This window comes from Ceratosolen solmsi, unplaced genomic scaffold, assembly GCF_000503995.2.
Source record: "Ceratosolen solmsi marchali unplaced genomic scaffold, CerSol_1.0 scaffold23, whole genome shotgun sequence".
NCBI lineage: Eukaryota > Metazoa > Arthropoda > Insecta > Hymenoptera > Agaonidae > Ceratosolen > Ceratosolen solmsi.
The window spans coordinates 628,224-655,894 of NW_011948430.1; the positions used below are offsets into that span (position 1 = coordinate 628,224).

At 32.5% G+C, this 27,671-nt stretch overlaps 1 protein-coding gene across 1 annotated transcript in view; it reads left to right on the forward strand.

The window, feature by feature from the left end:
- Pgant9 (polypeptide N-acetylgalactosaminyltransferase 9) overlaps nt 1–27,671 on the forward strand; it is a 177,879-nt gene that overhangs the window by 115,549 nt on the left and 34,659 nt on the right. Inside the window, exons 3-4 of the mRNA XM_011501740.1 lie at nt 1,044–1,683; nt 3,009–3,207. Coding sequence (XP_011500042.1) covers nt 1,401–1,683; nt 3,009–3,207 — 482 coding nt within the window. The 5' untranslated portion in view covers nt 1,044–1,400. The remainder of the gene's footprint in view (nt 1–1,043; nt 1,684–3,008; nt 3,208–27,671) is intronic.

Consider the following 27,671-nt stretch of genomic DNA (forward strand, 5'->3'; position numbering starts at 1 on the left):
TTTTTTTCACGATAAGAAGAGATTAAATGAATTTTATCGTTAATTGAAGGTGAATAAATTTGGCGCTACAATAAAGGATAACATTAAATTATTTTCGTTTAATTGAACACGTTTTTATGATTGTGTTAAAATTTATATATGATTATAATGATAATATGGTACTATTGGGCAATATAAGTACCTGGATATTTGCTTACAAAATACATTTCTGTATTAAGATATTGTATTTCTAATTTTGTACTGCTCCGTGAGAAATTTGTTGGAATTACCTTATAAAGCGAGCAAACTTTGTATTAATTGACAGTAAGAGGTTAAGTATTTTCGATCTGCAGTTAGACCAGATTATGTAAAAATCATTGTATGATACATTCATTAACCTCTTTCTCTTTATAAATACACATACTTCATCGTAAATACGCAAGTTATAATAATCAGTTGTAAGATATGTGTGCGTTAGCTAAGCTGGCAAGAAAAATAATTACATAATTAAAATATAATATTATTATTAATTAAAATGTCACGTTCAGAGCCGTGCCTCGAATTAATATGTTCCTCGTACCTTACGATGAACATGATTGAACATTCTCTCCGATTGCCAATATGTGAAAAGCTTGAACGACTGAAATACAATAAAAGTTTGTTGTAAAAAGTGGCGCAACGATTTTAGTATGAAATGGAAAAATTTGAGAGAAAAAAACTAAAGAGGAAGAAAATGAATGATTAAAGCGCGATAGGTTATTGTAATAGAAGGTTAGTGCCCGAAGAGACGCGCGGACATCCGGGAAACGAAGTTTCCTTTTCATTAGGAAGTGCCTTGTCATCCCGGGCAATCCAGGAGCGTCGATAATGTAGCTGTCGACTCGATGTCTGCGTCACACCTACACTTACAAACCAGTCGAGTCATTTCGTTATCACTTAGTAAAGTCAAGTTTGCGGCGAGCGACGCTTCCGTCCCTTGTCATTTGCATGCGAAAACGAGGAGGCTTGACCGGCGATGAAAGTAATGTAAAAAATGTAAAAAATTGTACCATCATCTGTTTCAGAAAGAGCCACGGCCTGAGTGAGAGCAATCGATCTCCAAGAGGACTTCGGCTTTTGCTCGCCAAGTTTTCAGAGGCGCAGGTGGCAGCGCCTATGATGTCGCAAAGGCATCGTCGAGAGGTTCTAGGACAGTCGTCCGATTCTTCCGGAGGGAGTCCAGGCGCAAAATAAAAGCCGAGAAATTCCGCGATACTCTAGCGCGGGACATGTCGCTGAGATAACAGCAGAAAAGGAGCGCGTTGAGAGTCGTCCGGCTATTGGCTCGCGGTCGGGGGAGATCGCCGAGGGTAGGACTAAGACAACGACGAGCAGGCGATTACAGGTCGGGACGCGAATCGTGCGCCAGATAGTCGAGAGCAATGGGCTTTCCGCGCCGGCGTTCCTTGTGGCTCAAGGTCGCGATCCTCGCGGGTGCCGTCTGGCTGACCGTCTGCTTTCTCCTTTATACGGAGGACAGGGCGGCTGCCGTTGCCGACCAAGGACTTCAGCAGCCGATCCAGCAAGCGGTCCAGCAGCAGCCTCTAATGGCCGCGCCTCAGATGGCCAATGGCTTCGTGCCGCCCGCGGTCCAAGCTATTAAGAAGGAGACCCTTACGAACGTCGTCAGCAAATCTAAGGCGAACCACGCAGGTCCCGATCAAGGTAAGTCGTTCGCTTCGTTTTTCCTATTGTCAATGCCACATCCTTAGGTTTTATCACAATCGCGCCGAGAAACTCGATATCTTGCCCGTGACTCCCTCACTTTCACTTAATAACGACGAAATTACTTTGAAGAGATAAGTAGTGCTGAGTACAGTGTGACTAAACGGATAAATGTAGTCAAATTTTTTTTTTATTTTCTTCGAAAGACATCGCGGTTCTAAACTTTAAGATTTTTTATAAAGTGCTGTTGCTTCATAGCAATTGCCACATCACTTGAGCTTTATAATATTAACCTAATTTATATTTTATTGTATTAAGTAAGTAAAGATTTGAAAAAAAATCCACCATTTTTTTTCCTTTATTCTAGTATCAGTATTTTTGATTAATTCAAAACAAACAAAAAACAAAAAAAAAACAAAAACAAAAAAAACGCATATTCTGCAGTCACGATTTATTTTTGCTTAAAAGCTTATTAAAATATTACAAATTTATTTTAATAATGTACACCATAGTTTCAATTATTATTAATATGTATTTATGTTTAGTGTACAGGAGATTATTTGTGAATGAAGCTAAATTTTACATACGAAGTTAATAGTTAAAGTATACCTTCGATTGAACAATTTTGATCTGAATTATTATATAAATAATCTTGAAACTTTTATTTATATTTATTTGATTACTCGCGTGTAATATACAACATATATATGTTGTTTTGTGCGGTGCTAGAAATCGTCATACTTGATGTAATGATATAGAAAAAAACATTGATAGCCGTGGTATCAAAAATATTAAAACAATTTTGTATTTATAATAAATTCGTGTATATCATGAAGTAAAGGAAGAATAGAAATTTTTAAGGTAAATCTATAGTGAATATCGAATTATTCAAACCGAAGACGTTAAAGATACTCGTTAAATAACAAATGAAAATAAACTAAATTTAATATTATTAAATTAATGGAATTCTAATTCTTATGATAAATATACATGTATACAGTATTATACAGTAATTACATATAAAATAATTCACTAATTCAATAAATTACGGATATTAATTTATCGCGATATTTATTTAATTGTATAATTATATGCATTAATAGCATTTTTTTTTAAATACATTAAAATTCGTGCAAAATTCCGAGATTTAAAAAAATTTCTTTTCCAACAAAATTGAATATTTCTTAAATGTTCACATTATTCATAATTCATATCCTCATAAAAGTACATAATTGGGTTACGATACATATAAATAACTTTAGAAAGGCAATTTTATTTAAGAGGACCAAAAACTTCTTATATTTGAATTCATTTTATATTAGAAGGCGGTGGGGTATTGGCAGCACCTCGGGAACAAGACGGGTCGGCTCCAGGTGAAATGGGTAGGCCAGTTATCTTACCGACGAATCTTACAACGGAAATCAAGAAGTTGGTGGACGACGGATGGATCAACAATGCTTTCAATCAGTACGCTAGCGATTTGATTTCCGTACATAGAACGCTCCCAGATCCTCGAGATTCTTGGTGAGTTATCGTAATAAATTTATCTTAATGATTTTATAATTTATATTCACAGTTTATGAATATATTACTTATTTCACATTCAACTTAGCGCAGCTTTTTATCTATAAATGCTGCAGTAAGTGAAAGAAAAATACGATAGTGCCTTTCTTTCTAGCTTTTAAAATAAAGTCAACTTCATCACATCATATATATATATATATATATACTTTTTGTAAATGATTTATTTGAGTTATATAAGTGATGGAAGTAAGAAAATTAAACTTGACTTTTGAAATTTTAAGTCACATTACCTTCTAAAATTTAATTATTGATTATTATACATCTCAAAATATAAATTATATTTAAATATTATTTATATATATATATATATATATATATATAATAATAATAATAAGAATTATTGCGGCAAAATTTGACATTGCAAAGTTTATCTGAAATTTCATTTAAAACTTTTTCAATACATTCAGCTCAAGGGACAATTCATTTACTTAATTAACGGCATAAATGTCATCATTTCTTTACTATTGAAAAATATAAATAGTTTATTAGCTATATGACATTGACTTCATATATTCTTTTTTTAATCTATTAATAAATTGTTTATTTATAAAAATTTATATTGAGTATTCAAAAACTAAAATTTCCCTTGTGTACTCTTCTATCATGATAATGGAATATATTGAGAGTATAAATTATTCTTCAAAACACTTATAAAATATTAAAGAAATTAGAAAATTATTTATATAATATTAATAATATAGTGGGCTACTTTATACATAAAATTATATAAACGTAAGTTTTTTTTTTTAAATACCTATCCCTATATTATATAAATTATTTATATTATGTTATTGTGGTATTTTTTACTTACATTACCGAAACTATTCTATTAATATAATATTTGAATAAAAAACAAGTTTTTCCATTTTTATGCTATTTCAGTTCAAATAATGTTTCTGCATTATTTGTTGGAAAATACTTTGAGAATACGTACTTGTATTCGAAGGGAATTTAAACTGTCCGCTTTTGTATGTTAACCGATATTCATTTGTTTTCTTTTTTTTTCTTTTTTTTTAATTCAAAGTACTCTTAGCTTTATTATCTATCTATCTATATATATATATATATATGTATATATATATATGAATCTAGTATATTTTACTTTACATCATACATATCACTATTATTATGACTATTTAATTTATTTTTAATATGTGATTATGGAATAGTATATATTACTTGCCGGTATCAATAGATTATATTATCAATAAAATAATTACATATATATGTATATTTATGTTAAAATGTAATATTTTCTTAAAGATTATAAATAAATAATGTAAAAACGACGAAGAAGAAATATATGAATAAATTCTTAATGTAATAATTAACTTTAGATTGACGTAAATTATTATGTGTAAATAATTGGTCTAAACTACAAATATTATAAATAATATTATTATATTTTTAATTTGATTTGTACATTTTATAACTATTTCAATAAAAACATTTTAAATACGAACACTAAAAAATATTCGAAAATAATGACAATAGGACATATAATAATTGTGTATTCATTTTATTAATCATTAAAATTACTTTATTATTCCTACCCCAATGCAAAATTGTGCAGATAGATGGTCAGTATTTTTTAAATAGATTTATCATCAGAATGTACAAATTTATTTTTGACTATAAGAATACAAGATTAGATTTATACTGCCATTTCCGTATTTACACATTTCTCGCGCTGTAAATTCAGTTCAATTACTTAATATTTCATTTGTTATTTCGTAATTTTTGCATTTTTAAAAATAGATGATTACTTTTCTTTATTACGCAGTCAGTGTTCAGTGTTTTTTCTTTTTTTTTCCTTACGTTTTTTCTCGATTTATCTCAACGTGTTTTTTTTTTAATTTTTCGTTTTCATATTAGAATCTCGGACACTATTTTATTTTATAATTTATCTACATCATTTATTCATTTTAATGTATGCAATTTCGGGACAAGTAATATTTTTAAAAAGCATAGATTTCATCTTATTTAGGACTGTAATGTTTAATATCTTTAGCTTGGTCCTATCATTCATTATGCTTAAATGTTTCGTACACTGATATATTAAAATTAACAAATTGATATTTAATATTTACATATAAAATAAATAATAATTTCAAATTCCAGATTCAGTAATATCATTGATGATTAGTTATTGCATAAATTATAATAGTGAATTTATGTGACAGAACTAATAATTTTAAGTGAGTTTACACAAAAAAAATTTTCAATTTAATTAATAATAATATCGTCATTAATATATAATATACGGACCTTAATGACTAGAAAATGAAAATTGAAAATTAATTTTAAGTCGAATGTTAGATATTTCACTTTATTCTGTACATAAATAATTTTTAAATATATTTATAATATTTCTAGATAGAAAGTAAATAAAACTAATAATTTGAAAAAAATGTATTTCCCCAGATAGGTAGATAAATTTTGATAGCCAGTATAAAAATTTAATTTTTCAATTAAATATCTACTGACGCAATATCTATATATATCATTATTTTTTTCACTTAAAAAATTTTAAAGTGTGGTTGTAATAAAATATTAACTGCACTCGTGGACTATGGTTTATTAATCTCACCCATCCCTTATATTTTATTTTATAAATTCGATTTAATGCAATCGAATATTATACTAAATTCACGAACTTGAGGAAGCACTCATAATATAATAGTACTATTATACGGAAATATAAATTTATTCTAATTATCTCGTATGGGCTAATTTAAGAAATAAATTATTAAGTAAACTTTATTTAAAATTTTTTTTGAACTACTACAAGGTCAAATATAATTAAAATTAAAAAGTCATAGAAGCTATTATCTTTGAATCAACATGTTTATCATCATTAACGGCATGCATATTATCGTCATTATAACCATCTGTACTCGTACAATTACTACTATAATTATTATTACAAACATTAATCTCCTATAAAAGTTTCCATTGTCATAGATATAAACTGTTAAATCTCATATAGTATTATCTTTATACTTTAATCGTAATTTGAGTAAATTTGCTTAAAATATCAAATATTTATTATACTAAACTCTATGTATTATTCTTTGATTTTTCATTTATGCTTGCGTTAATCGAATTAGTCTTACGCTTTGAATAAATTTCAAAATTTACATATTCATTATTCTTTTACATGTTCTCATTGTTTTTGCTTTCTTTCACTTTAAATCGTTATTTCAATCACACTAATTAGAAATATATTGATTAATCATTTTTAAAAAACGTAAATGAACGATTCAATTTTTAACTTAACTTTATGAATTGTTCTTTCATCAAGTTATTTAAGATGAGATATATATTTTTAAATATCATAATTAAATTATCAATACTCAAATTTCAGTAATAAAGTCTTATACGTTTTTATTAAATTTTTGTTTCTGTTACATCTGTTGAATATGATTAAATATTCTTTTTAATCATAGTTTCAAATATAATTTATATATTATAAGATTTTTTAATTGTCAATTTTTCTATAATACTTTAGATAAGAATATATTATCCTTGTATTATTCTTTTTACGAATTTGATACCAACCAGTTGAAAAACATATTTATTCATCAAAAAACTAATTCGACTATACATTATTTTAATTACAGCCTTATACATATATTTATTTATAATTTTTTTTTCTGTATTTTTATGATATTATATTATTGTGTATTGAGTAATATATTAAACAAATTTTAATATGCAAGCAACCGATCTCATTCATTATAAATAAGTAGACTTAAAAATATTTAAATATTAACAATTTGCTTATTTAAATATTTCTATACCATCGTAAGAAATAATTTATGTTGGAAAATTTTTGTGAATCAATTATTCTCATAAAATTTGAGAGATTAATTTCAACATCAATATTTATCCAAAAGTAATTATGAAAAGGTTATTTTTAAACATTATTTATTTTTATTATAAAATATCATTCTTTAAATTCACAAAGCATTTACAAGAATTTCCTGAAAAACTTCATTTTAGTAATTTTCTATTGTGAATAATTCGATGAAAGTTTATATTACTTTATTATCAATATTTATATGTAAAGGATATTAAAATACTTTTATTATTATAGGAAAAATTTGGCGTACGTAAAATATTCTAAAAACTGTTGAATAATAAATGTCTTAAATTTTTTTAATTGGTTAAATACAAATAGAAGTATCTTTGTCACGATTAAATTATAGTGAAATTCGGCTATTCTTGCGATTATATATAATATATTTATATAAGTTCATTATTATATCATTCACTGTTTAATGTTTGTAATAGTGATAAATAGACTAGAGTTATTATAACTAGTGTTTATTAACCCAATTACTTTGGATTTTAGACTATTTTCAACTAATCATTTTGTGTGTTTGTATGTGAGCATAAATTATTTAATGACCGATATATATATATATATATTCGATTATATAATATAATTTAGAATTATTTTTATGTTTAAGAATTATGACTGAAATAAATTTATCAACTACTTCATGCATAGCAAATTTACGAGTACGTTTTAACGTGTATAATAAATGCATACGAAGTTGAACTCAATTCTAAAATTCAATTATACGCATGTTAGTTAATAGTTCATAATTATTTTTTATAATATTCCTTTATTTTTAAAGAATCATATTAGTGTTTTTTAAATAAACAATTACGAGCTATATTAGTTAAATTCCTTAATTCTGTAAATTAAAGCTGTACTTTACTATGTCTAAATTAAAATTATCCGCCATTCGTTAAAATATTTTGTAAATAGCTGTTAAACAAAAGAGGGGCGAGTGTTTTCAATAGTATCGAAAATATCTCTAAAATATTTTTTAAAAATATTTTTGAGCGTGCATAATTTCTTTTAAGAATGATGAAGGTAATAAAATAATTGTGCATATTTAATGATTGATATAAATTAAATTGTTATTGAAATATATTATATAAGATTCTATATAAAAGCGATGAATGTATAAAAAGTAATGAAAATTAAAATTACAATATTATATATATAATTCATATTAATACACAATTTTTTATTAATTAGTTATAAATTTATCTGTTACTTATATTTTTTTTTCGAGTATTAAATTATAATATCTTCAATTAAAACAAAAATTTTGATTTTTCGTCATAAATCGTTATATTCAAGTTTAAAAATATTCAAGTAATCTGTGCTAATAAAATATTAAATTCCCTATTGTATATACTATTTTATACATATTTCTTTATTTTAATATAATCCTTCATAAAATGCACATTATATCTTGTATATTTAATAAACGATTAATCGTATATATTTAAATTATTCCTATTAAATTTGTGCATATTTACATTTGTCTTGTATTTTAAAAATTAAACCATCTATACAAGTCAAAAAAATAAATTGTATATAATCTTGTCATAGAAATTAAATACACAAAGGGTTGTGTTAATATTGAATAGAAATCATATGAGAATATACTTGATTTTAGAAATATCTTTATAATAATATAACAATCATAAAAGTAAAAGTTTTTATTTTGGTTCAAGAGAAAGGACTGTTGACTCCAGTGCAATAATTTACGTATAAAGAATATTACATTTTAATGTTCCGCTTTTATGATTTTAATTAAATTAAAGCTAAAAATAAATATTGAAAATGACTTATAGTTAATGTTCTTTGCTTATTCAAGAACTTTAAACGAAAATCAGTTGATTGTATTATTTAGATAACAATGATTATTTTTAAAAATAAATTGCTTCTAAAAGAAATTTTCAAAAATCCTTTGATAAATATTATTACTATATTGAAATTTTTATATCTATTTATTCATTTCGTATATTCAAATGTTATTATAAACACTCGAATAAGAGATAATATAGGAATTTTAATATCTTATCTTAAAATAAATTGTTAAAATAAATATATTGTTTTTCTCTAATTTATGAAGATATTAGTCTAAAAATTTCAAACAACAAATTTTTCGTTTTTGGTAACAAAGACTAAATGGTATTTTGATACATTTTTTTGTTTTTACCTTTATTATAATTTTGCTGATACATTTTTTTCACAGAAATATGATTTTTAAATTTTAAAAATATATCTATTGTACTTTTCTATCCTGTCCAATTATTTTAAATTAGTTTTTAATATTATTGCTTTTTCTTATATTTTATTTTTACGTTATATATAATAATAGGTATAACCATAAATATGAGCTAATACCGAGATTTTATTTTCAATTAATATATTATAACTATTACTAAGACTTTGCTTACTCTACATTTATACTGTGCATGTATACTGGATGTTGGTAATTTTTGTTTCAAATTTGTTATATTATTATTAAATTACCGTTGAGAATTCTTAGATATAGATGACATTTAGTAATGACCTTTACATAAGACTGAAAATGTTATATTTGTTGTATAATCTTCATGATATATGCATATTGTATAAATAAGCTACAAAGTAGCCTTATGAATAAATATATTGTGAAAATCTTGTGCAAAATATATTTTACTATAAACATGAAAAGAAAAATGATAATCATCGTATATACTAGATATATATATATATATATATATATATATAACATAAGTATTTCATATGAGAAAAAATATAAGCAAACCAGAATTTGGTTGGGCATGTGATATATGTAAAAATTGTCTGCATATGAAAAATACAATTCTGACGCCGTTCGCACAAGAACAAAATATTGCTCGGGGAATCAAATATCGACATTTTCTGTGCCGTAAGAATGGAGGAGGGGGGAATGGTTGACTCGGCACGTAAATATAAAACGGTCTTGACAAATAAGGTAAGGGTAATATATTTGTAAATGTTGTCATAGAATTGTACATCTATGTGGAAAAGGATACCGGTATTAAGTAATTACAAGTTGGATTAAGTAATAAATGACAAATGCCATTGAAGCGTTAGACTAGTGACGAGAATAAAAATATTTTAATCAACAATATATATTTAACGATTAATATATACTTTTTTCCCCTTTCATAGCTTATAATATTTCTGTCTAATTACTTCATTCTATTTAATATGCAACTAATCCTATTTTTTCCAAGGCATATATATATATATTATTAATTAAAACACGTGAAACTCAATATGATCTTAAAAACGTCGTTATTATCATTCAAGACGGCAGAGTCTATACTTTCGTTTAAAATTTCTCTTTCTTTCGGAAACTTTCAATATCTGTTTTGTAAACGCAAATATATGTAATACGCAATACGTACGCGAGGTCATATTCGTTTATCGAGGCTACTTCTTATTCATCGATTTAAGTAATTAGCGACGAATGAAGTCTTATGGGAAATCAAGAAAGACCTACTTACCCCCAATCTTCCCCTTCCATAGGTTTTCCATGGTAGGGGCGGTATAGGAAATTGCGGGCATTTGGCTTCTCTGTATAATGCAGACACGTAGTACGAGTTGGTCGTAAATTGGCGCGTTTCGCGCAACAGTAACTACGAGCTACGTAACTTTCCTCGCATGTGGCGACTAGACCATGAACCGCAAGCTCTCTCTCGAGCTTCCGCAGAGGAGGGTAGAGTGGAAGGGCAGAGGGCGGTAGAAGGAGGTGGAGAAATTAACCCCTCGGAGTCTGAATTACCATTTTCACGATATTAACCGACATTATCAGGACAGGTGGGCCAAGTTCAGCGACACTCGGTGTACGACCGCGACTGTCACCCCTTGTCATCCCCGAAGACGGAGCGACCACAAAGATTTGCGCACGTGATGCAGCGATGCGCGACTCCTTGCAGTCCTTGCGATGCACTCATCACCTCCTTACAACGAACTTTTGACCTCCCATTACAAATAACTACATAAAAAAAAAAAAAACTTTCTTTCTTGATTAAAGGCGAAAATCTTAATGAATATCAAGCTCACATTGCTGAAAGCGAAGGAAAATCTCATTATTAAGAAACAAAAAGAAAACTATTCTTTTAGAATTTAAGATGTCAACAATTTATATCTTTGATTTGAAATGCTTAAGTAAACCTGTACCTAAAATATAGTTGTAATAGAGTAATACGAATACCTACAGTTTTTGTCCATAATCTCTTTGAGATAACTCGGTCCGTAAATAAGATTCAATTTTCATTCAAACGTATAGATAATAATAATATGATAATGAAGAAAAAAAAATTTCAACAGTTTTCGAATTCATTTGCCCGGCTATATAAGAAAAAGTACGTATTCGTTATCATTTGACTGTAATTATTATAACTAATTTATTATTTAACAATCTCATATTCTTACTGAAATTATTAATATTTTTTATAATAGCTTGGATGTTGTATCTTAAATAATTAAATAGAGCTAATAATAAGGCAATATAATTTAACATAGAGAATTTCAATTGATCGATTCTGAGATAATTAATCGATTAAAGAGAAAATATTAATGAAAAAATATTTGATTACAGTGCAATGCACATAAATAACTTTAATGATTGTAAAAAAAAACTTTGTATTCTTTATTAACTAATTCTTATTCAAGTGAAAGTTTATTTTCAAAAAGTCAAATTTTGAAAAAAAAATCGCTTACACAATCGAGTAGATTAATATCTAGTTGACGAGACTTTTAGTCATGATAAGTTTATATGAAATTTTTGTTCAATATTACATTGGCAAATATTGAAGAAATCAAAATTTTCTTATTTTACCATTGTAGATATATGCTTTGGTTATTTTAAACTACGCTGTGTACATAATAAGATGCGGACCAAGTTATATATTTATATTCCTTAAGAACATCGCAATGCAACTAAAGTTTTAAAGTGTGTGTTTAAGTTCGTGTAATAAGTCCATATAAATTTCATCTTAAAGTTTTAAAAAACTTCATATTTGTTACGGATCGAGTTATATTTAAATATCCACTTTAGCATCCAAACTCTTTCAATGTAAAGTCTAGTATGCTATAATGTACTAATATATTTTTACTATAATATCATGGATTAACGATTGTAACTTTTACAATTTGATTTATGACAATAACTCGTAATATCATATTATGCGTGCATAGCGTCATTTACTTTACGTGTGAATGTTGGTACATCCGTTAATCTGAACAACGAACGTAAGGGGTAAATATTTTACATATTCATATATATATATATATATATATATATATATATATTCATGGTGGTTAAGTTTCATGCATACGAATCGAAATGCAAACAATTAATTTTTCATATATATATATATATATATATATATATATATATATATATATATATTGTCGCATCGGCTATAAATTAGATAGAATTTTTATACGAGAAATGATAGGTGTTTAAGAGATGAATAAAAAGGGGAAGGGTAACGGCGACTGAATCCGAACTGTGTAGAATTTTTTCGATGCTCCGGATTAAATAAAAATACAACAAAAAAAAAAAATAAAAACAAAACAAAACAAAACAAATACAAAGATTAACTCGAATGTACATAGAGACAATAATAGTGTTGTGTAGTTGCCGGGAGTGCGTGAGGGAGATAGAGGGAGTACAAGTGTCAGTAAGAGGAACGGTGGAAGGACGGATGCACGCGTCGCTCGTTACCCGGATAATGTTTCAGAGCCCACGAGTACTTGAGTAAGCCAGGTTGCGAACTGATCTGTTCGCTTGTGCATGCGCATTACTTGGATCGCGATTCAACGAGCGGAGTTTTGGTATTTGCTCATTCGTTAAATAATCGCTATTAATGCAATTCGAACGCCAATGAAAACGCGCGCGTGAGAAAATTCGCCGAAATATCGTAAGAAGCATCGTCCCCGTCACGTGCACACCCTTTAATCGTAGATATTTTTTATCCTCTCAGCGCGTAGATGCATAAATTTTCACTTTAGCCGGCTTCCTCATATATTACGGAATACGCTTGTAAATATTTACGTTGAGCTGCTATTGAGTTCGATTTGTATTGCATTGTAGCCTCCTTGGAGCCGGGGAAGTCGGTGAAATTCTACGCCAGTAGTTTGCGACGCGTAGCTGCGATTAGTCAAGGCCGATAACTAAAGCCAAACAGTCGACGCCGATTGCGGTTAAACGAGCGGGACGATTACATGCTTAGGTCCTGGTGGCGGGGAAGGGACGCTTCCCCGGGTGTAAAATCACGAAGCGCGCCGTCGGCCCCGGACTCGTGTAGCCACGTTTACACGGGGCACTTAGGGTTAGGCGCCGGCTGAGGTCAACGAGGTCGAGGGTGAGACGAGAGCTCGAGTGGAGGCCGGCGGCCGCCCACGACCTAATTGGCAAATCGGCATGAATGGAGCGCAAGAAATTTCAAACAGTGGAGGAGGGTGAGCAACCCGTCCGGGACTAATACATAAGCTTATTAGTCGGCCTCGCTCGTTGTACCTCTCGACATCCCCTGTGCCCAATTCGCAATGGCCGACTGACCGAATTAACGAGGAAAGACTCGTCAGCCCCAGCCCGGGTCGCCCATCGCTCCTTTCACCCAAATTATTTATGTTTTTCGACCGATTCTTTAGTTAGCCGCTGCAAATGTCCCTTTCAACTTTGTAGGCAGACTATCGCGGGCAGCTTTGATTAATAGATTAGGCGAGGCCGATGAACAAGCCCGAGACTATATATTTCCCGACTGTCGGAATTACTCTCCATTTTCCCGGTCCTGTTGGAATAAATTTGAGTTTATGCATGGATATGAGGCTTTGTTAAAACTTCTTATTGCCATAATTTTGCAGAAGCCAAATTCATTAGCATTAATTTTGCTAGACTCCGGGTACTCGCGTACACACTCTTCGCCTCGCAAATCAGCAGTTTCGTCGTAAATAAAAATAAAATTTACTATAAAATTATAGATAATATAATAATGGACATAATATTATTTTACGACAATATTCGTCAATATAATTAATTATTCTTCTACTAAGTTGATTCCTTATGCTTCACTATCAACAAAATTATCCTTCGAAAAATCAAAATGTTCAAGCCTAAAGGAAGCAATGAAATACCAACCTATTTAATTATAGCAAGTACTTGTCTAATATTTTTACCGCGCACATTTTCATAACTCGTCTAATGTTTTAAAACCCTTTGCCGACAAGTTTTAAGAAGTAGCAAAAGTAACTGCAGCTCGAGAGTGCTTTGCTATTTAAAAAGCGTTGATTCTTCAAGGTAATCGAATTTCTCTTGAAGCCGATAATCAAGAATTCACCTTTCTTTTTCGTACAGTGAAACGTTTACAAAGTTTTCGAGACACATTATGGGAATAAGCACGTCTCTCTCGTATTCTTTTACTCTTCAATCTGTATTTACGTATTGGCTCACTTACTCACTCCCTGACGCGCTCGCTCGCTCGCTATCCTTCTTGCGCGAGGTGATAAAATAATGGAGAGTTATCAAAAGTCAACATCACGGTACTGTTGGGCTCTCGGTAAAGCCATGCATTTTTAGGACGTAAATATTAAAACGAATTGTCATACGTGTCAAGTCTAGTTATCCTATTAATATTTTTTGCGTGGGCAGTTCTGCCATTTTCCCTTTATGTATGCCTTTTACATCTATGCACGATGCTCTCAATTCGAAAGACAAAGTACTAACATAAAAATTGATACTATGAAGAATGGTCTCGATTTATGACCACACATATTCTAAAGTAAAAGCAGTGATTTATAATGAATTGTCACGTATACGATTAATTGTGACTATGTTACAGCAAACCATTTAATGCAATAACGAATACTATTACTGATTAAAATTCATTCTTCATCAATGCATCACATTTAAGCATAACGGGACAACGCAAACCAATTAAAAAAAATCTGCATGTACACATTTATATTACATTTGGACAGTTATGCATTTAGCCTTGATTTATTGATTAGAGAAAGTAGGATTTTCACGTTGATGCAGGAGTGGTAAACGAGTGTCGGTAAATAAGATACCGAAAACTGTGCATAATCGTAGAAAATTATAAATATATCTAAAGTTATGAATATTTTTTTCTTCACAAGTTTTCAATAGAATTTATCGAAAATAGCAGATAGTCTTGAAATATTAATCGATATCAATGTTTACAAAATATGTAGGCAACATTGCAATGTATTTCATTTCGTCATGATTTTCACACTGTGTGTAATAAAGAAATGACAAAAATGCTTATTCATGAGAGATTATTCGTAATTTTACGTAAAACTTCATTTAATTCACACGTTTGTATACAAAAATTAGTTTTATATTATGCCAAACAGCGTCGCATAGATGATAAAGTGACATTAAACTTGTTTATGTCGTGAAATTATTGCAATGAGCTGAGCAATGGGCTATAGCCATATGATTTGTTCTATCGTTTATAAGGAAAATTATGAAATATAAGGAAGAAATTTTAATTTTTTTGGATGATATATTGTAAATTAAATAAAGAATAAATTTTCGTAATGAAACCATATTTAATTAGAAGTCAAAAATTAGAGTTTACGGCCAATGGAATGTTGATAAAATGAAGAAGATAAAAATAATAATTGCCAAAATAACAAATTACAAACATAAATTGGCCAAAGTGGTCGCGAATATCGTTACGAAAGTGTCGACCGTTACAATAATATAATAATAATACGCATAATAATAATAATAATAATAATAATAATAATAACAACAACAACAACAACAACAACAACAACAACAACAACAACAACAACAACAACAACAACAACAACAACAACAACAACAACAACAACAACAACAACAACAACAACAACAACAACAACAACAACAACAACAACAACAACAACAACAACAACAACAACAACAACAACAACAACAACAACAACAACAACAACAACAACAACAACAACAACAACAACAACAACAACAACAACAACAACAACAACAACAACAACAACAACAACAACAACAACAACAACAACAACAACAACAACAACAACAACAACAACAACAACAACAACAACAACAACAACAACAACAACAACAACAACAACAACAACAACAACAACAACAACAACAACAACAACAACAACAACAACAACAACAACAACAACAACAACAACAACAACAACAACAACAACAACAACAACAACAACAACAACAACAACAACAACAACAACAACAACAACAACAACAACAACAACAACAACAACAACAACAACAACAACAACAACAACAACAACAACAACAACAACAACAACAACAACAACAACAACAACAACAACAACAACAACAACAACAACAACAACAACAACAACAACAACAACAACAACAACAACAACAACAACAACAACAACAACAACAACAACAACAACAACAACAACAACAACAACAACAACAACAACAACAACAACAACAACAACAACAACAACAACAACAACAACAACAACAACAACAACAACAACAACAACAACAACAACAACAACAACAACAACAACAACAACAACAACAACAACAATAATAATAATAATAATAATAATAATAATAATAATAATAATAGGCAGCTCATTCAAATGACGAGACTATAAGTGCATGTGTCAAGAAAGTAATGAAAGATTAGTAAAAGAGAGTGGAAAATGTCAGCTGCTTTCGACAGTAAAGTTTTAGTCGCCGTCGAGAGGCGGCGGTAGCAGCAACAACAGTGGAGCTCTAATTTTTTTGTGGGATAGACGCCGCACGGCATTTTGAAATAACAAATATCCCATGTGATTCCGACCGCAGAGGTAGCCTAGAACTCTGTCGCGGCTTGGCGTAGGCGGGTGCGGGTGCGGATGCGGGCGCCGCCTCAGCCGCCGAGGCCGCCGTACCGCGGGAATGCATCGCAAATTGCACGGAGAGATAATAGAGTACTCTCTGGGGTAATTGGATTTCCCGAATACTCGGAATACGCCGTTCCTTCTCTCATTCCCGTTCGCAATTGTGCACCCGCGGCAGCGCACCACTGTCTTTCTTTAGGAAAAAAGTAAGCGGGGATCAAACCTCGATTATCCAAAGCCCTCCCATTCTCATTTCCCAGGTCATCTATTTCCATGTTTCTTCCTTGCTCGACTTACACCTTCGCTCTTCTCCCTTACTTTCGACACTTCCCCTCACCCTCCTCGCCGCGCGTGCCACTCTCTTCGCTCCACTATGCTAATCGATAATGTACTCATCTCGCCGTGGATGCAGATGAAATTGCCAAAGATTGCCTTCTCTCATTCTCGCCCATTTTACGACGACGACGTGGGTCTTTCATTTTTTGCTTGATCTTTGGGAGGAGAAAAAAAGGTCTTAAGCTAGCCACTTTCCCAACAAATGATTAACTGCTTATTTAATGCCTATTTTATGCATATTTTAATTAATAAAAGTCTGTCTGTAAAAATTTTATTAAACAATAACGGATGAGTGGAGTAAATCTATTGGTAAATTCATTATGATAGAATCCCCCCCCCCCCCCCATGCATGAAACATGTTTTCATTAATTGAATTAACTTAGTTTGAAAATTTTTCTTATTCTTGTGAGGAAAAAAATTAGCTTTATCAGACTCGTAATGCACTTTAGTTAAGTAGAAAATGCATAAGATAGAATTCAAGTTTGATATTATAATCTTGATAAACCTATGAAACCCTAATCAAAATGTTCATGAATTATCATTAGAATCGTAATCTCGGTTCTAATTTAATTTAATTTGTATTTAGTATTTAGTTTAAAGAAGATTACTAATATAATTTATAGATTTTATTAATCATTTATGTATATTAATTTTAGCAGTAAAGTGATGGCGGAAAAACATATAATGTTAAATTTAAATTAGAATTGTGCAAAACTCATAATAATTTGACAATAGTTTCGCGATATTCAAGATAACCAAGTAGCGTTTTATAACACACGTATATCAAATCAAATTTAATATTATAAAGTATATTAGGGATGCAATAATATATAAAAAATTTTTACTTATCGTACATTAATTATAGTAATTGCACATCGTTATAAATGAGTAAATATGAAATGAAATAAAATTAAAATAAAATATTTCTGGAAAGATTATATGTAATTGGAAAAGTCTTATTTACCTTCAATTTTCGAACATTTTTTTCGTATTCGTTAGACGTCGTGGGGATTAATAATATCATTCGTTCTCCGTGTACATAATATTTTGCGTTAGTTAATTACTATTACATTCATTATTATTGATTTCTATGTGGATAAAAAGCTCGACACAATTACACGCATAAAAATATTGTTTAAACGTAAAGACATTTAATCGATAGATTGGTCACATTAATTGATTATTAATAATTTAATTCTTATTAGTTTTATTAATAAAACGAATTTAAATTTAAACGATCGTTTATTTTCTTCTTATTTTATTCATTGTTTTAAAATTTCGCAATATTTAAATTATAATAAATGAACTGCAGCCCTATCTTATATATATATATATATATATATATATATATCAATAAACTCATATAATTTAAATATAATTAATTTTATTAAAAGTGGTAATATTTCTTTAATTATTAAATATATGCAATTGATGAAAGTACATCGATGATATATGATTTTTCACAGTTGAGAATGATTAAACTCGTAATGTATAATATATTATATATTTTCTGTGCATATCGATGAATAGGAAAGTAATAACGTCATCTTAATATTAGCATAGACAAGTGTCGAATTAGTAATGTATTTAATTAGCATTATCTATTACTGGACTTAAGATTTACTTTAAGCCCATAAAACATCCGATAAAGATAGCTGATTGAAAGTCTGTGAGGCATTAAAGCATATTATATATATATATATATACGTATATATTTAGTGAGTGGAGGAGGAGGAGGAGGAGGAGGCGGAGGAGGAGAGGAGGAGAGAGAGAGAGAGAATTGTATAATGGTAAAATTTTGGCAGAGTGGTGGACTTACAAAAGCAATTTAACAAATATTCATCTTGAAAGTCCATATACATGCAAAGTTTTAATTGTCGTCCAGTAGATATAATATTAGTTCAACCCATCCAGTCTCAAAGCCTTGGCTCAAGAAACTAAAGTTAAGACTTGTTTTTTTTTATTTTTAGTTTTACTAAATTATTCATTTTTAAACTTCTAGATCGGTTTCTTTTGTAAAAATGTTCGTTTAAATGTCTCGAATAAAGTACAGTGACTCTTATTCGGATGATTATTGTTAATTAAAAAAAAAAAAAAAAAATGAAAGAAAAAATAAGAAGAACGTTAGCACAGAGATATATAAAACTGAATTAATTTTTTTCAGACATTATGTGGAAAATTTTTGTTAACTGTACTTGTGATACAGGTGAGTGATACAGGTTGATTTAATGTAAAAGTGCTGGCGATTACTGAAATAGTTTTGAATTCTTATAAATATTTATGGACAAGTGGCACCTGAATGAAAGTGATAGTTGCTTATTCGTTGAGCGTGCTTATCATCCAATGTAATGGTCTTTTGAATATCTACATTGACAGTATATTACGCAGCCAGCACGTTACATTACGACGATTACTTTAATTCTAAGCGATTTCGTTATTCCACAAATTCAAATTATAAATTTGCCGAAAGTAAGTAAAGAATGTTTTACTAGGTAAAATAATAAAATAATAAGGTGCTCTTGGCACGGTTAAGAAATGCTTTAGTCTACCGAGAAAATTATATCCCCATAATATAAGATTATTTTTTAAGTGAATAACGAGGGATTTGATGGAGACTAAGAGCAGCAGGCCGAACTTATCGTCCGATAAAATTTCGCAAAATTATGAGAGGCTCTTGCCGGTGGGGTAGGTGGCCTGGGATTGTGGGATCGGGGTTGGTGGGTGAGGGACTTGGCGGAGGGATTGCGGTAGGGCGGGAGGGGGATGAATGAGATGCTCCGTGAGCGCAGCCAAGCCTCGATAAGCTCGGTCGGTCTTTCGATCCAAGAGATATGTCATTTAGAAGAGCGAGTCGTTTTGGCTGGAACCATACATGTATCACACACGCAGTGATTGGATGCGGTCGTGGTGGTCGTAGCTGTAGGTAGGTAGTGTAGGTATTGGGCTGTGGTATCGGTGCCGGTATCGGCATTGGCTATACAGTAAGACGCGAATGTAGGAGGTTGCCGTTCTCGGGGGCACTATAAATATTCGATAACGAGCATTAAAGCGCCATAATGTCTAATGCAAGAGCGAGATTGAGGCGTTGGTTGGCGAATTTATATCTCGTCTCGCGCGTAGACCATCCGTGTGCTAAGCGATTCTCAGATCCTCAATTATCGGTTATAGTTGCCACGTGCTCTCGACATAAATCTCCTGCATCACTCGCTCCTTCGATTATATTGGTGTGTAATCGCGTGTACGTCTGTGCACGCGCATTCATCGTACGTGCATCCGTAGTGTCGAGTAACCGATCGAGTATGTCATTACCGCACGGGAATTGTTGCGCTCGCACTCATTCCCTTTCTTTTTCTGCACGCTCGGTCTCGAGTACGAAAGGCGAAAGCCACTTTTTAAAGCGAGCATTTGAGCTTGTTTAGAGGCTGAATAAGAGGATGGACGAGATTGGAAAAAAAGGAAGATAGGAAGGAAGAAGCTCAACAAAAAAAAAAAAAAAAAAAAAAAAGAGGAGAAAGCAGCTTATTTTTTTCAGCAACTTTTTTCTTAATAGAAAGTTATCCCAGTTAGTAATCATAAGGGTGGTAGCTACGTCTCGTGTATTCGGAATCGAGATCATCTATCTGTAATTCTCTGGAGATTTGTTGTGCTGCTTTTAGTTTTTCAGTGGTGGTGGGGGGGGGGCGAAACTTTTCCAGCTAATTAAAAGGCCGAGATGGCGTCGGAATTATAACATCCGTCGAGATTATTGGCAGGTAATACGTAAAACAAAAACAAAAAAACAAAAAAAAAAACAAAAAAAAAACAAAAAAAATGAAAGTAAAGAAAGAAAGGGGAAAAAAGCATACTAATGCGAATCGAGTGCTTGATTCGTTCATGCACTCAGGCTGCGACGCCGATGTTCGTATATTCGTGTCGTTTGAGGTGGGTGCATGAATTTTCCATCTCTTCTATCGGCAAAGAGGATAGGTAAGAAAGAAGAAGGGAAAAACGAGAAAAGAAAGTAAAGGGAGAAGAATTATACGTTGGTCTTTTTTCCAGACGAACGAGATTGCCATAGAGAATGTCTCTTTTTAAGTGCCTCCCGTACCCAACCTCCTTGTTTCCAAGTAGATAGCTGTATTCTAAAAGTAAAGAACATGTTCTTGCCCATTAAGTTTTACGAGAAGCGTCTTACTTTATGCTCGAACCGTTGCTACTTTCGCATATACATATAAGCCAAGCATTATAGATATGACCGCAGAGTAATGCTTCGAGTAAGGTAATTGCCTCATAAAGGCGAATCGAAGCAAATACTTTATTGGGCTGAGTATATATATATATATATATATATATATATATATATATGATATATTAGAGGGAAGGATGATATATGACGTGACTTCTCTAGCTCTTGCTGCGCGAATAATTCCTTTACTCGATATTGAAATGGGCGCTTATCTCGATATCTGGCGCCTTTATCCGCAAGCGCGAGTTGCCACAATTTTAATTCTTTTCTATGCTCGGCCAGCTTTGAAACATTCAAGCCCGAAGACTTATTGATTATCATACATCGGCTCGCTCTTATCGATCACTGCTCCGCCCGCCGTGGGGGTGTGGAGGTGGAGAGGAGAGCAGCAGCGAGGCCAGTCGCAGGCCGACCGATTCTCAATATACATTTGCCTTAGAAATGCCAGTTGTTTTATTCGTGTTCGATCCTTTATTCAAAGCGCATAGTGAACTATCACGTGCCAATGCATACGCATGCGCACTTTTCGCACGCGCGCGCCCACTCGTCGTGTACCGCATGCAAAAAAGCAAGTATTTTTGCTAGCAAATCGCCTCGGAGAACGTGCTGCATTAAGCCGGCTTTTCGAAATATTTGACAAATTCTCGTACCCGCATTAATCGACATATCCGACGCTCCTCCTCTCGCGCAGTCTCGGATGCGCGAGGCCAACGAAACTCGACCACGTTTTTGAATAATTATCCTTGTTCTTCTTGCACACTCATCGTTTCTTTTATTATTGCTTATTATTATCATTATTATTTATTATCGTTGTCATTACGATAGACTGGGTCCGATTTATTGGGAAGAGAGGTAAGCGACGCCTCGAAAGACTTGCCTTGCCTCGGTTGTTTATCGCGCACGCGCACAGACCCGTGAATGGCGTGTTTGCGCGAGATAATTAGCCGACGAGGGCATAAAACTACGTGGCATAAACGGATGCGCGACATAGGATCAAAGGGGCACCACGGGGTGAGGGGCGAAATGGGACAATTAGGACGGTGGATTGTGAGGGGGGAGGGGTAAGGGGAGGGGGGTGACGAGTCCGAAGGCTTTGCACCTCTTGCAAGTCATCGAAAGCATCTCGTTTAATTATGTATACAGGTGCAGGAGTAAGCAGTGCACCCGTCGAGATTTTAAAGGGTGTTGCTTATACTTGAGTTGACTGGCTGCTCGTCAACCTCTGGGAGTACATTCGCGACGTCGCATAGTTGCCGAGCGAAGGCCGACACGGCAACAAGTCGAAGAGAGTAAGAGTCCTTCGTCGACTTCATCTCCTGCAATCTATCTTTGTCGCGCACCACTCTGTTTCTCTCTCTCTCTCTCTCTCTCTCTCTCTCTCTCTGTGCATATGTGTACGGGAGTAAAGTGGTTGTTCGAGGAGCGACTATAGTCGTACGCGTGCATGACTCGACTCCTCTCGGCTTGTTCGCTCATCCAATCGACTACAGAATTTTCCCCCGGGCGCAACCAACTAACTTCCCATGCATTCTCTCGGTTACGACAGCGACAAGAATAGAGCGCATTTATAAAACTTTGATGATCCCTTTCATACAATTTGCATTCCTAAAATTAATTTTACTCTTAAATGCGTTTATTGAACAGCTGCGATGGAGCGGCTATACCGCGCTCGTTCTCCTTGCAGGTCGTACGCAGATGCCTACCTGCCCGAGGCCCGTCGAGTAGTGCGGGCAGGGGGAGAAAAAACTCGAGAGGCGAGGGAGCTCGAAGGCCGGTAGTGTAAGCTTTGGAGAGCGACTCTCGAGGAACGATGCAACTGAAGCTCTACTCGTCTGGCTGCACTTAACCGCGCGCGCGCGTCTCATTAGTAGCGGAGGGTGAATGAGTCGCGATGGCCGAACGCGAATGATCTTTATGTTATGGAACGTTTTAGCGTTCATCGAGGGGCGAGTATCGGTGGTGGACGAACCGGCCCTTTAAACATTTCGTCTTTCTCAGCCCTTCGCTCTATATCCACTCGATTAACGATGACTATTGTCCGTATCTTCCGTTTCGGGAGCAAATTCGTGGTTACCAAGAATTTTTCATGTTGCTAATGTTGCGAGCAGACATTTGTTTATAAGAACGCAGCTGATATGTCAAATATCGTAGTGATTTCAATATCCATACTATTTGTGATAAGAAGATGCGGCATTTAAATGTAGCTTTAATAATTATTTTGAGATCGATAGGTCCTATCCTTGTTATAAATCATCGATTGCTCGTGTGAATTAATTTAAGAAAACTATAAATCGCGTTGGCTGCTCGAGATTGGGTTAAAACGCCGTATGATAAAAGGATAATGCATCGGCGACAAATTATATGGGAAAATCGATTTTTTCCGAGGAATCAGAATTAGAGTGGGAGGGCAATCGAGCCTTGAATTTTCTAGCCTGCAGAAAGCGGCGCATAAAAGAGACAGACAAGATAAACGAGGAGTTAGGGACTCGTCGCTTTAGTATGCGGGTCACGGATAGATTTTGAAGCGTCCAATCGCTATTTACCATTCTATTTGTTGCCGACATCGATGTCTCTCACGTATGAGGGTTGCCATTTGAAATCAGGCACGACGACACTGCGATTTTCTTACTTGTGGGAATGCTCTATGCTCCCTGGCTTACCGTGTGCCGTGTGTTTGCCTCTTTCTCGAATTATCCGAGCCCTGCGCATGCTCAGCTCGACCGAGCCATTAGACGGAAAAAGAATCGAGGTAGTCGCGCGTCCTCTCTGATCCGATAACTTTAACCGTAATGATGGAACGCTTTACATTCATAAGAGATGAATTTTGTTTGAAAAGAGTTAAAGCGCTTTGTTGATTAAAATGCGCTGTTATAATTTTTAGAGGATAAGACTTACTCGACTCGAACGATAAATGAAACGAACAGTTACAATTATTTGTAGCAAGTACGCGATAAATTTTTTTTCAAGTACGACGCACGGAAGGGTTTAGTCGTTTCAACTGGAGTTTTAGATGAATTCTAGTCAGACGTAATAAATCTACAAAGACAATACCTAATACGCTTATCGCTTTATTATTATTCATTTGATATACGGTAATGAAAAATCGCCCGGAATACGAAATAAAAATTTCTTTTATACTCGTTTGAACTTTGAACTCTGTACAATGAATTCTCGAGCTGATACGAAGTACGAGCTTTTTTTTTTTATTTTTGTTTTTTTTTTGTTTTTATTCTTTTATTATTATTATTATTATTATTATTATTAAGTTGATAATTTAAAAGTATAAACTACTTTTATGCGAAAAGTACGAGCTTCTTAGGACCTTCAAGATTCTTTTATATAACACTAATAAAAAAGTGTCTATATACAGAAGTATTTGATGTTTTCCAGAACTGAAATATTATTCTTGTTTACGTATCAGAAAAATCAATATCCGTATATGTTTTATAAATTTCTCTCATTTAATAAGAGATAAAATCATTTAAAATTTAAAGACGTGGATGTAGTATCCCAGTTTTATAAATAAATTGCTAGTAATTATATTTAGTTTTATAAATAAATAACCAATAACTAGAGCAGTTTGGCTCATTTTATATGCAAGTAATCAGAGTTCGAACATAGCTCGCCAATTTTACATATAGCACAAACGTATATTAATAATATGTAATATTATTTTAGGAAATTCAAGTTGTCTCGCACATTGTTAAGCACAGAAATGCTTTATTTGGCAATTTATCACTTAAATGGATCGACAGGTCGAAAATGTGATATCCTGTTTTAGTTGACAATAAAGCATGATTTTGTCGAGCATCCCCATGAATATTTCCATTGCCGAGGCTGAAATCATAAAAAATGTCATGCCACAAGTCGAAACCAAGATGATTCAATGGTTTTTTCTAAGACTTCGCATTTCAAAGTACTTGAACGGCTCGAAAGACTGGAAATCTTCCCTTCTTTCTTCCCCGCGGCAACGTACATTCCCATCGGAGAATACCGAATCGTAAGCTCAAAGAGCGTTTGGTAAATTTGTGTAAAGCTCCCCTCGTCGTTCTTTTACTGACTTTCTCTCAACGCGTTCGAGTCGTTGACAAATCGAACCAAGGCAGCTTCGCGAGAGCTAGTCGAGGTCTGCAGGCTCTCAGATCGGCTTCCTTTGTGTAAAACACTTTATTTTCTCCTGTCGCTGCTTTCACCACCTAAACTTTGCCATCGTATATCTATGGCTCTATGGCACTATTCCCTCTAAACTCCTGTCTCGCCCCCCTCCACTACAACACCCCCCTATCACTCTCTCTCTCTCTCTCTCTCTCTCTCTCTCTCTCTCTATCTATCTCTCCATCTCTCCATCTCTCCATCTCTCCATCTCTCCCTTACTCTCTATCTTTCTCGCGTCAAAACTCTATGCTATTAGAGGGCGCATATTTTTTCTCAACTACAGTTTCTCCCTGCTTACGGACAAACATATAAAAATACGAAAAATCGATATAAAAGCTTTTGCAATTTTACGGTAAACGAAAGCATTGGTATGCCGATATGTCCATACGTAGACGAGTAGCTGTTGGCAACACTACGCTCGTATTTTAAAACAATGAAATGAATAAAATGAAAAATAAACATAGAGGAGGAAGTTAGAAGAGTACGAGGAGTAGAGTTCTTACAGGATACAGGACTTCGATTGGCCCGATGATCGTTAAACCAAATCTATGCAAGTGAATCGTATTCTTTGTTATGTCTGCGACTGGAAAAATATATACCATTTTCATATCGTATATCGTACCTGAAATGGCAGCCTTTCCTCCTCTACAAACATTATATGAACTTATTATTTTTTTAATTACTAATTGAACAGGCTACAAATTATGATGGTAGATTTGTTAAATTTCCTTAAACATAAAGCAAATTGAAATATAAATTTGAATGTTGAAATTGTTTAATAAACAATGTTATTTAAAGTAAAACGTACAAAAAAAAGCATCGTTAATTCATTCATTGATATTATTATCGATATTATAACTTTTATAATCCATATAAATCTAGTTTATTTATCGTCGTCATGATTTACGATTTAATCGACGTAAATATCTGAGATACTTTTGAAAAATTCTATGTAATGTTCAAGTTATTCGAAGGTTCTTTAGGAACGATTCTCCATAACAATGGATTGGAACAAGAAGCATGTTTCCATTATACGTTATTATCTGTTCGAAGACTGTGAAGAGGCAAAGTAATGAATATCAATGGTTTCGAGTCATTATCTGTGCTACATGTATTAATCTTCCTTAAAAATATTAATTATAATCATTGTTTGTGTCGCTTGACACTGCGCACAAGTACGCGAGTGAACGTTGCAAAGTTGAGTTTTGCTTGAGTTTGACCTCTTATAAAATTACACGTGCTTACACGTTAAATTACACGCATTACACGTAACTGACAATTTGTTTATTACGGTGCAATACTAATAACAAGTTATTCTTATAAATTCGATACGTTATAAATTGAACATTACTGTCCGAAGATGAGCTTTATTCGTTCAAAGGTACGTGCGATGGAGAATAAAGTAGCATAGCCCATTGTTAAGCGTATTGACGAGTGAATTGCCGCATAGATTGATAGAAGATGTCACTTTTCCAAACCCATCTACTTTCTTCCTTATTCATCATCATCTTCTTCTTCATCATCTTCTTCTACATCTTCTTCTTCTTCTTCTTCTTCTTCTTCTTATTATTATTATTCTTCTTCTTCTTCTTCTTCTTCTTCTTCTTCTTCTTCTTCTTCTTCTTCTTCTTCTTCTTCTTCTTCTTCTTCTTCTTCTTCTTCTTCTTCTTCTTCTTCTTCTTCTTCTTCTTCTTCTTCTTCTTCTTCTTCTTCTTCTTCTTCTTCTTCTTCTTCTTCTTCTTCTTCTTCTTCTTCTTCTTCTTCTTCTTCTTCTTCTTCTTCTTCTTCTTCTTCTTCTTCTTCTTCTTCTTCTTCTTCTTCTTCTTCTTCTTCTTCTTCTTCTTCTTCTTCTTCTTCTTCTTCTTCTTCTTCTTCTTCTTCTTCTTCTTCTTCTTCTTCTTCTTCTTCTTCTTCTTCTTCTTCTTCTTCTTCTTCTTCTTCTTCTTCTTC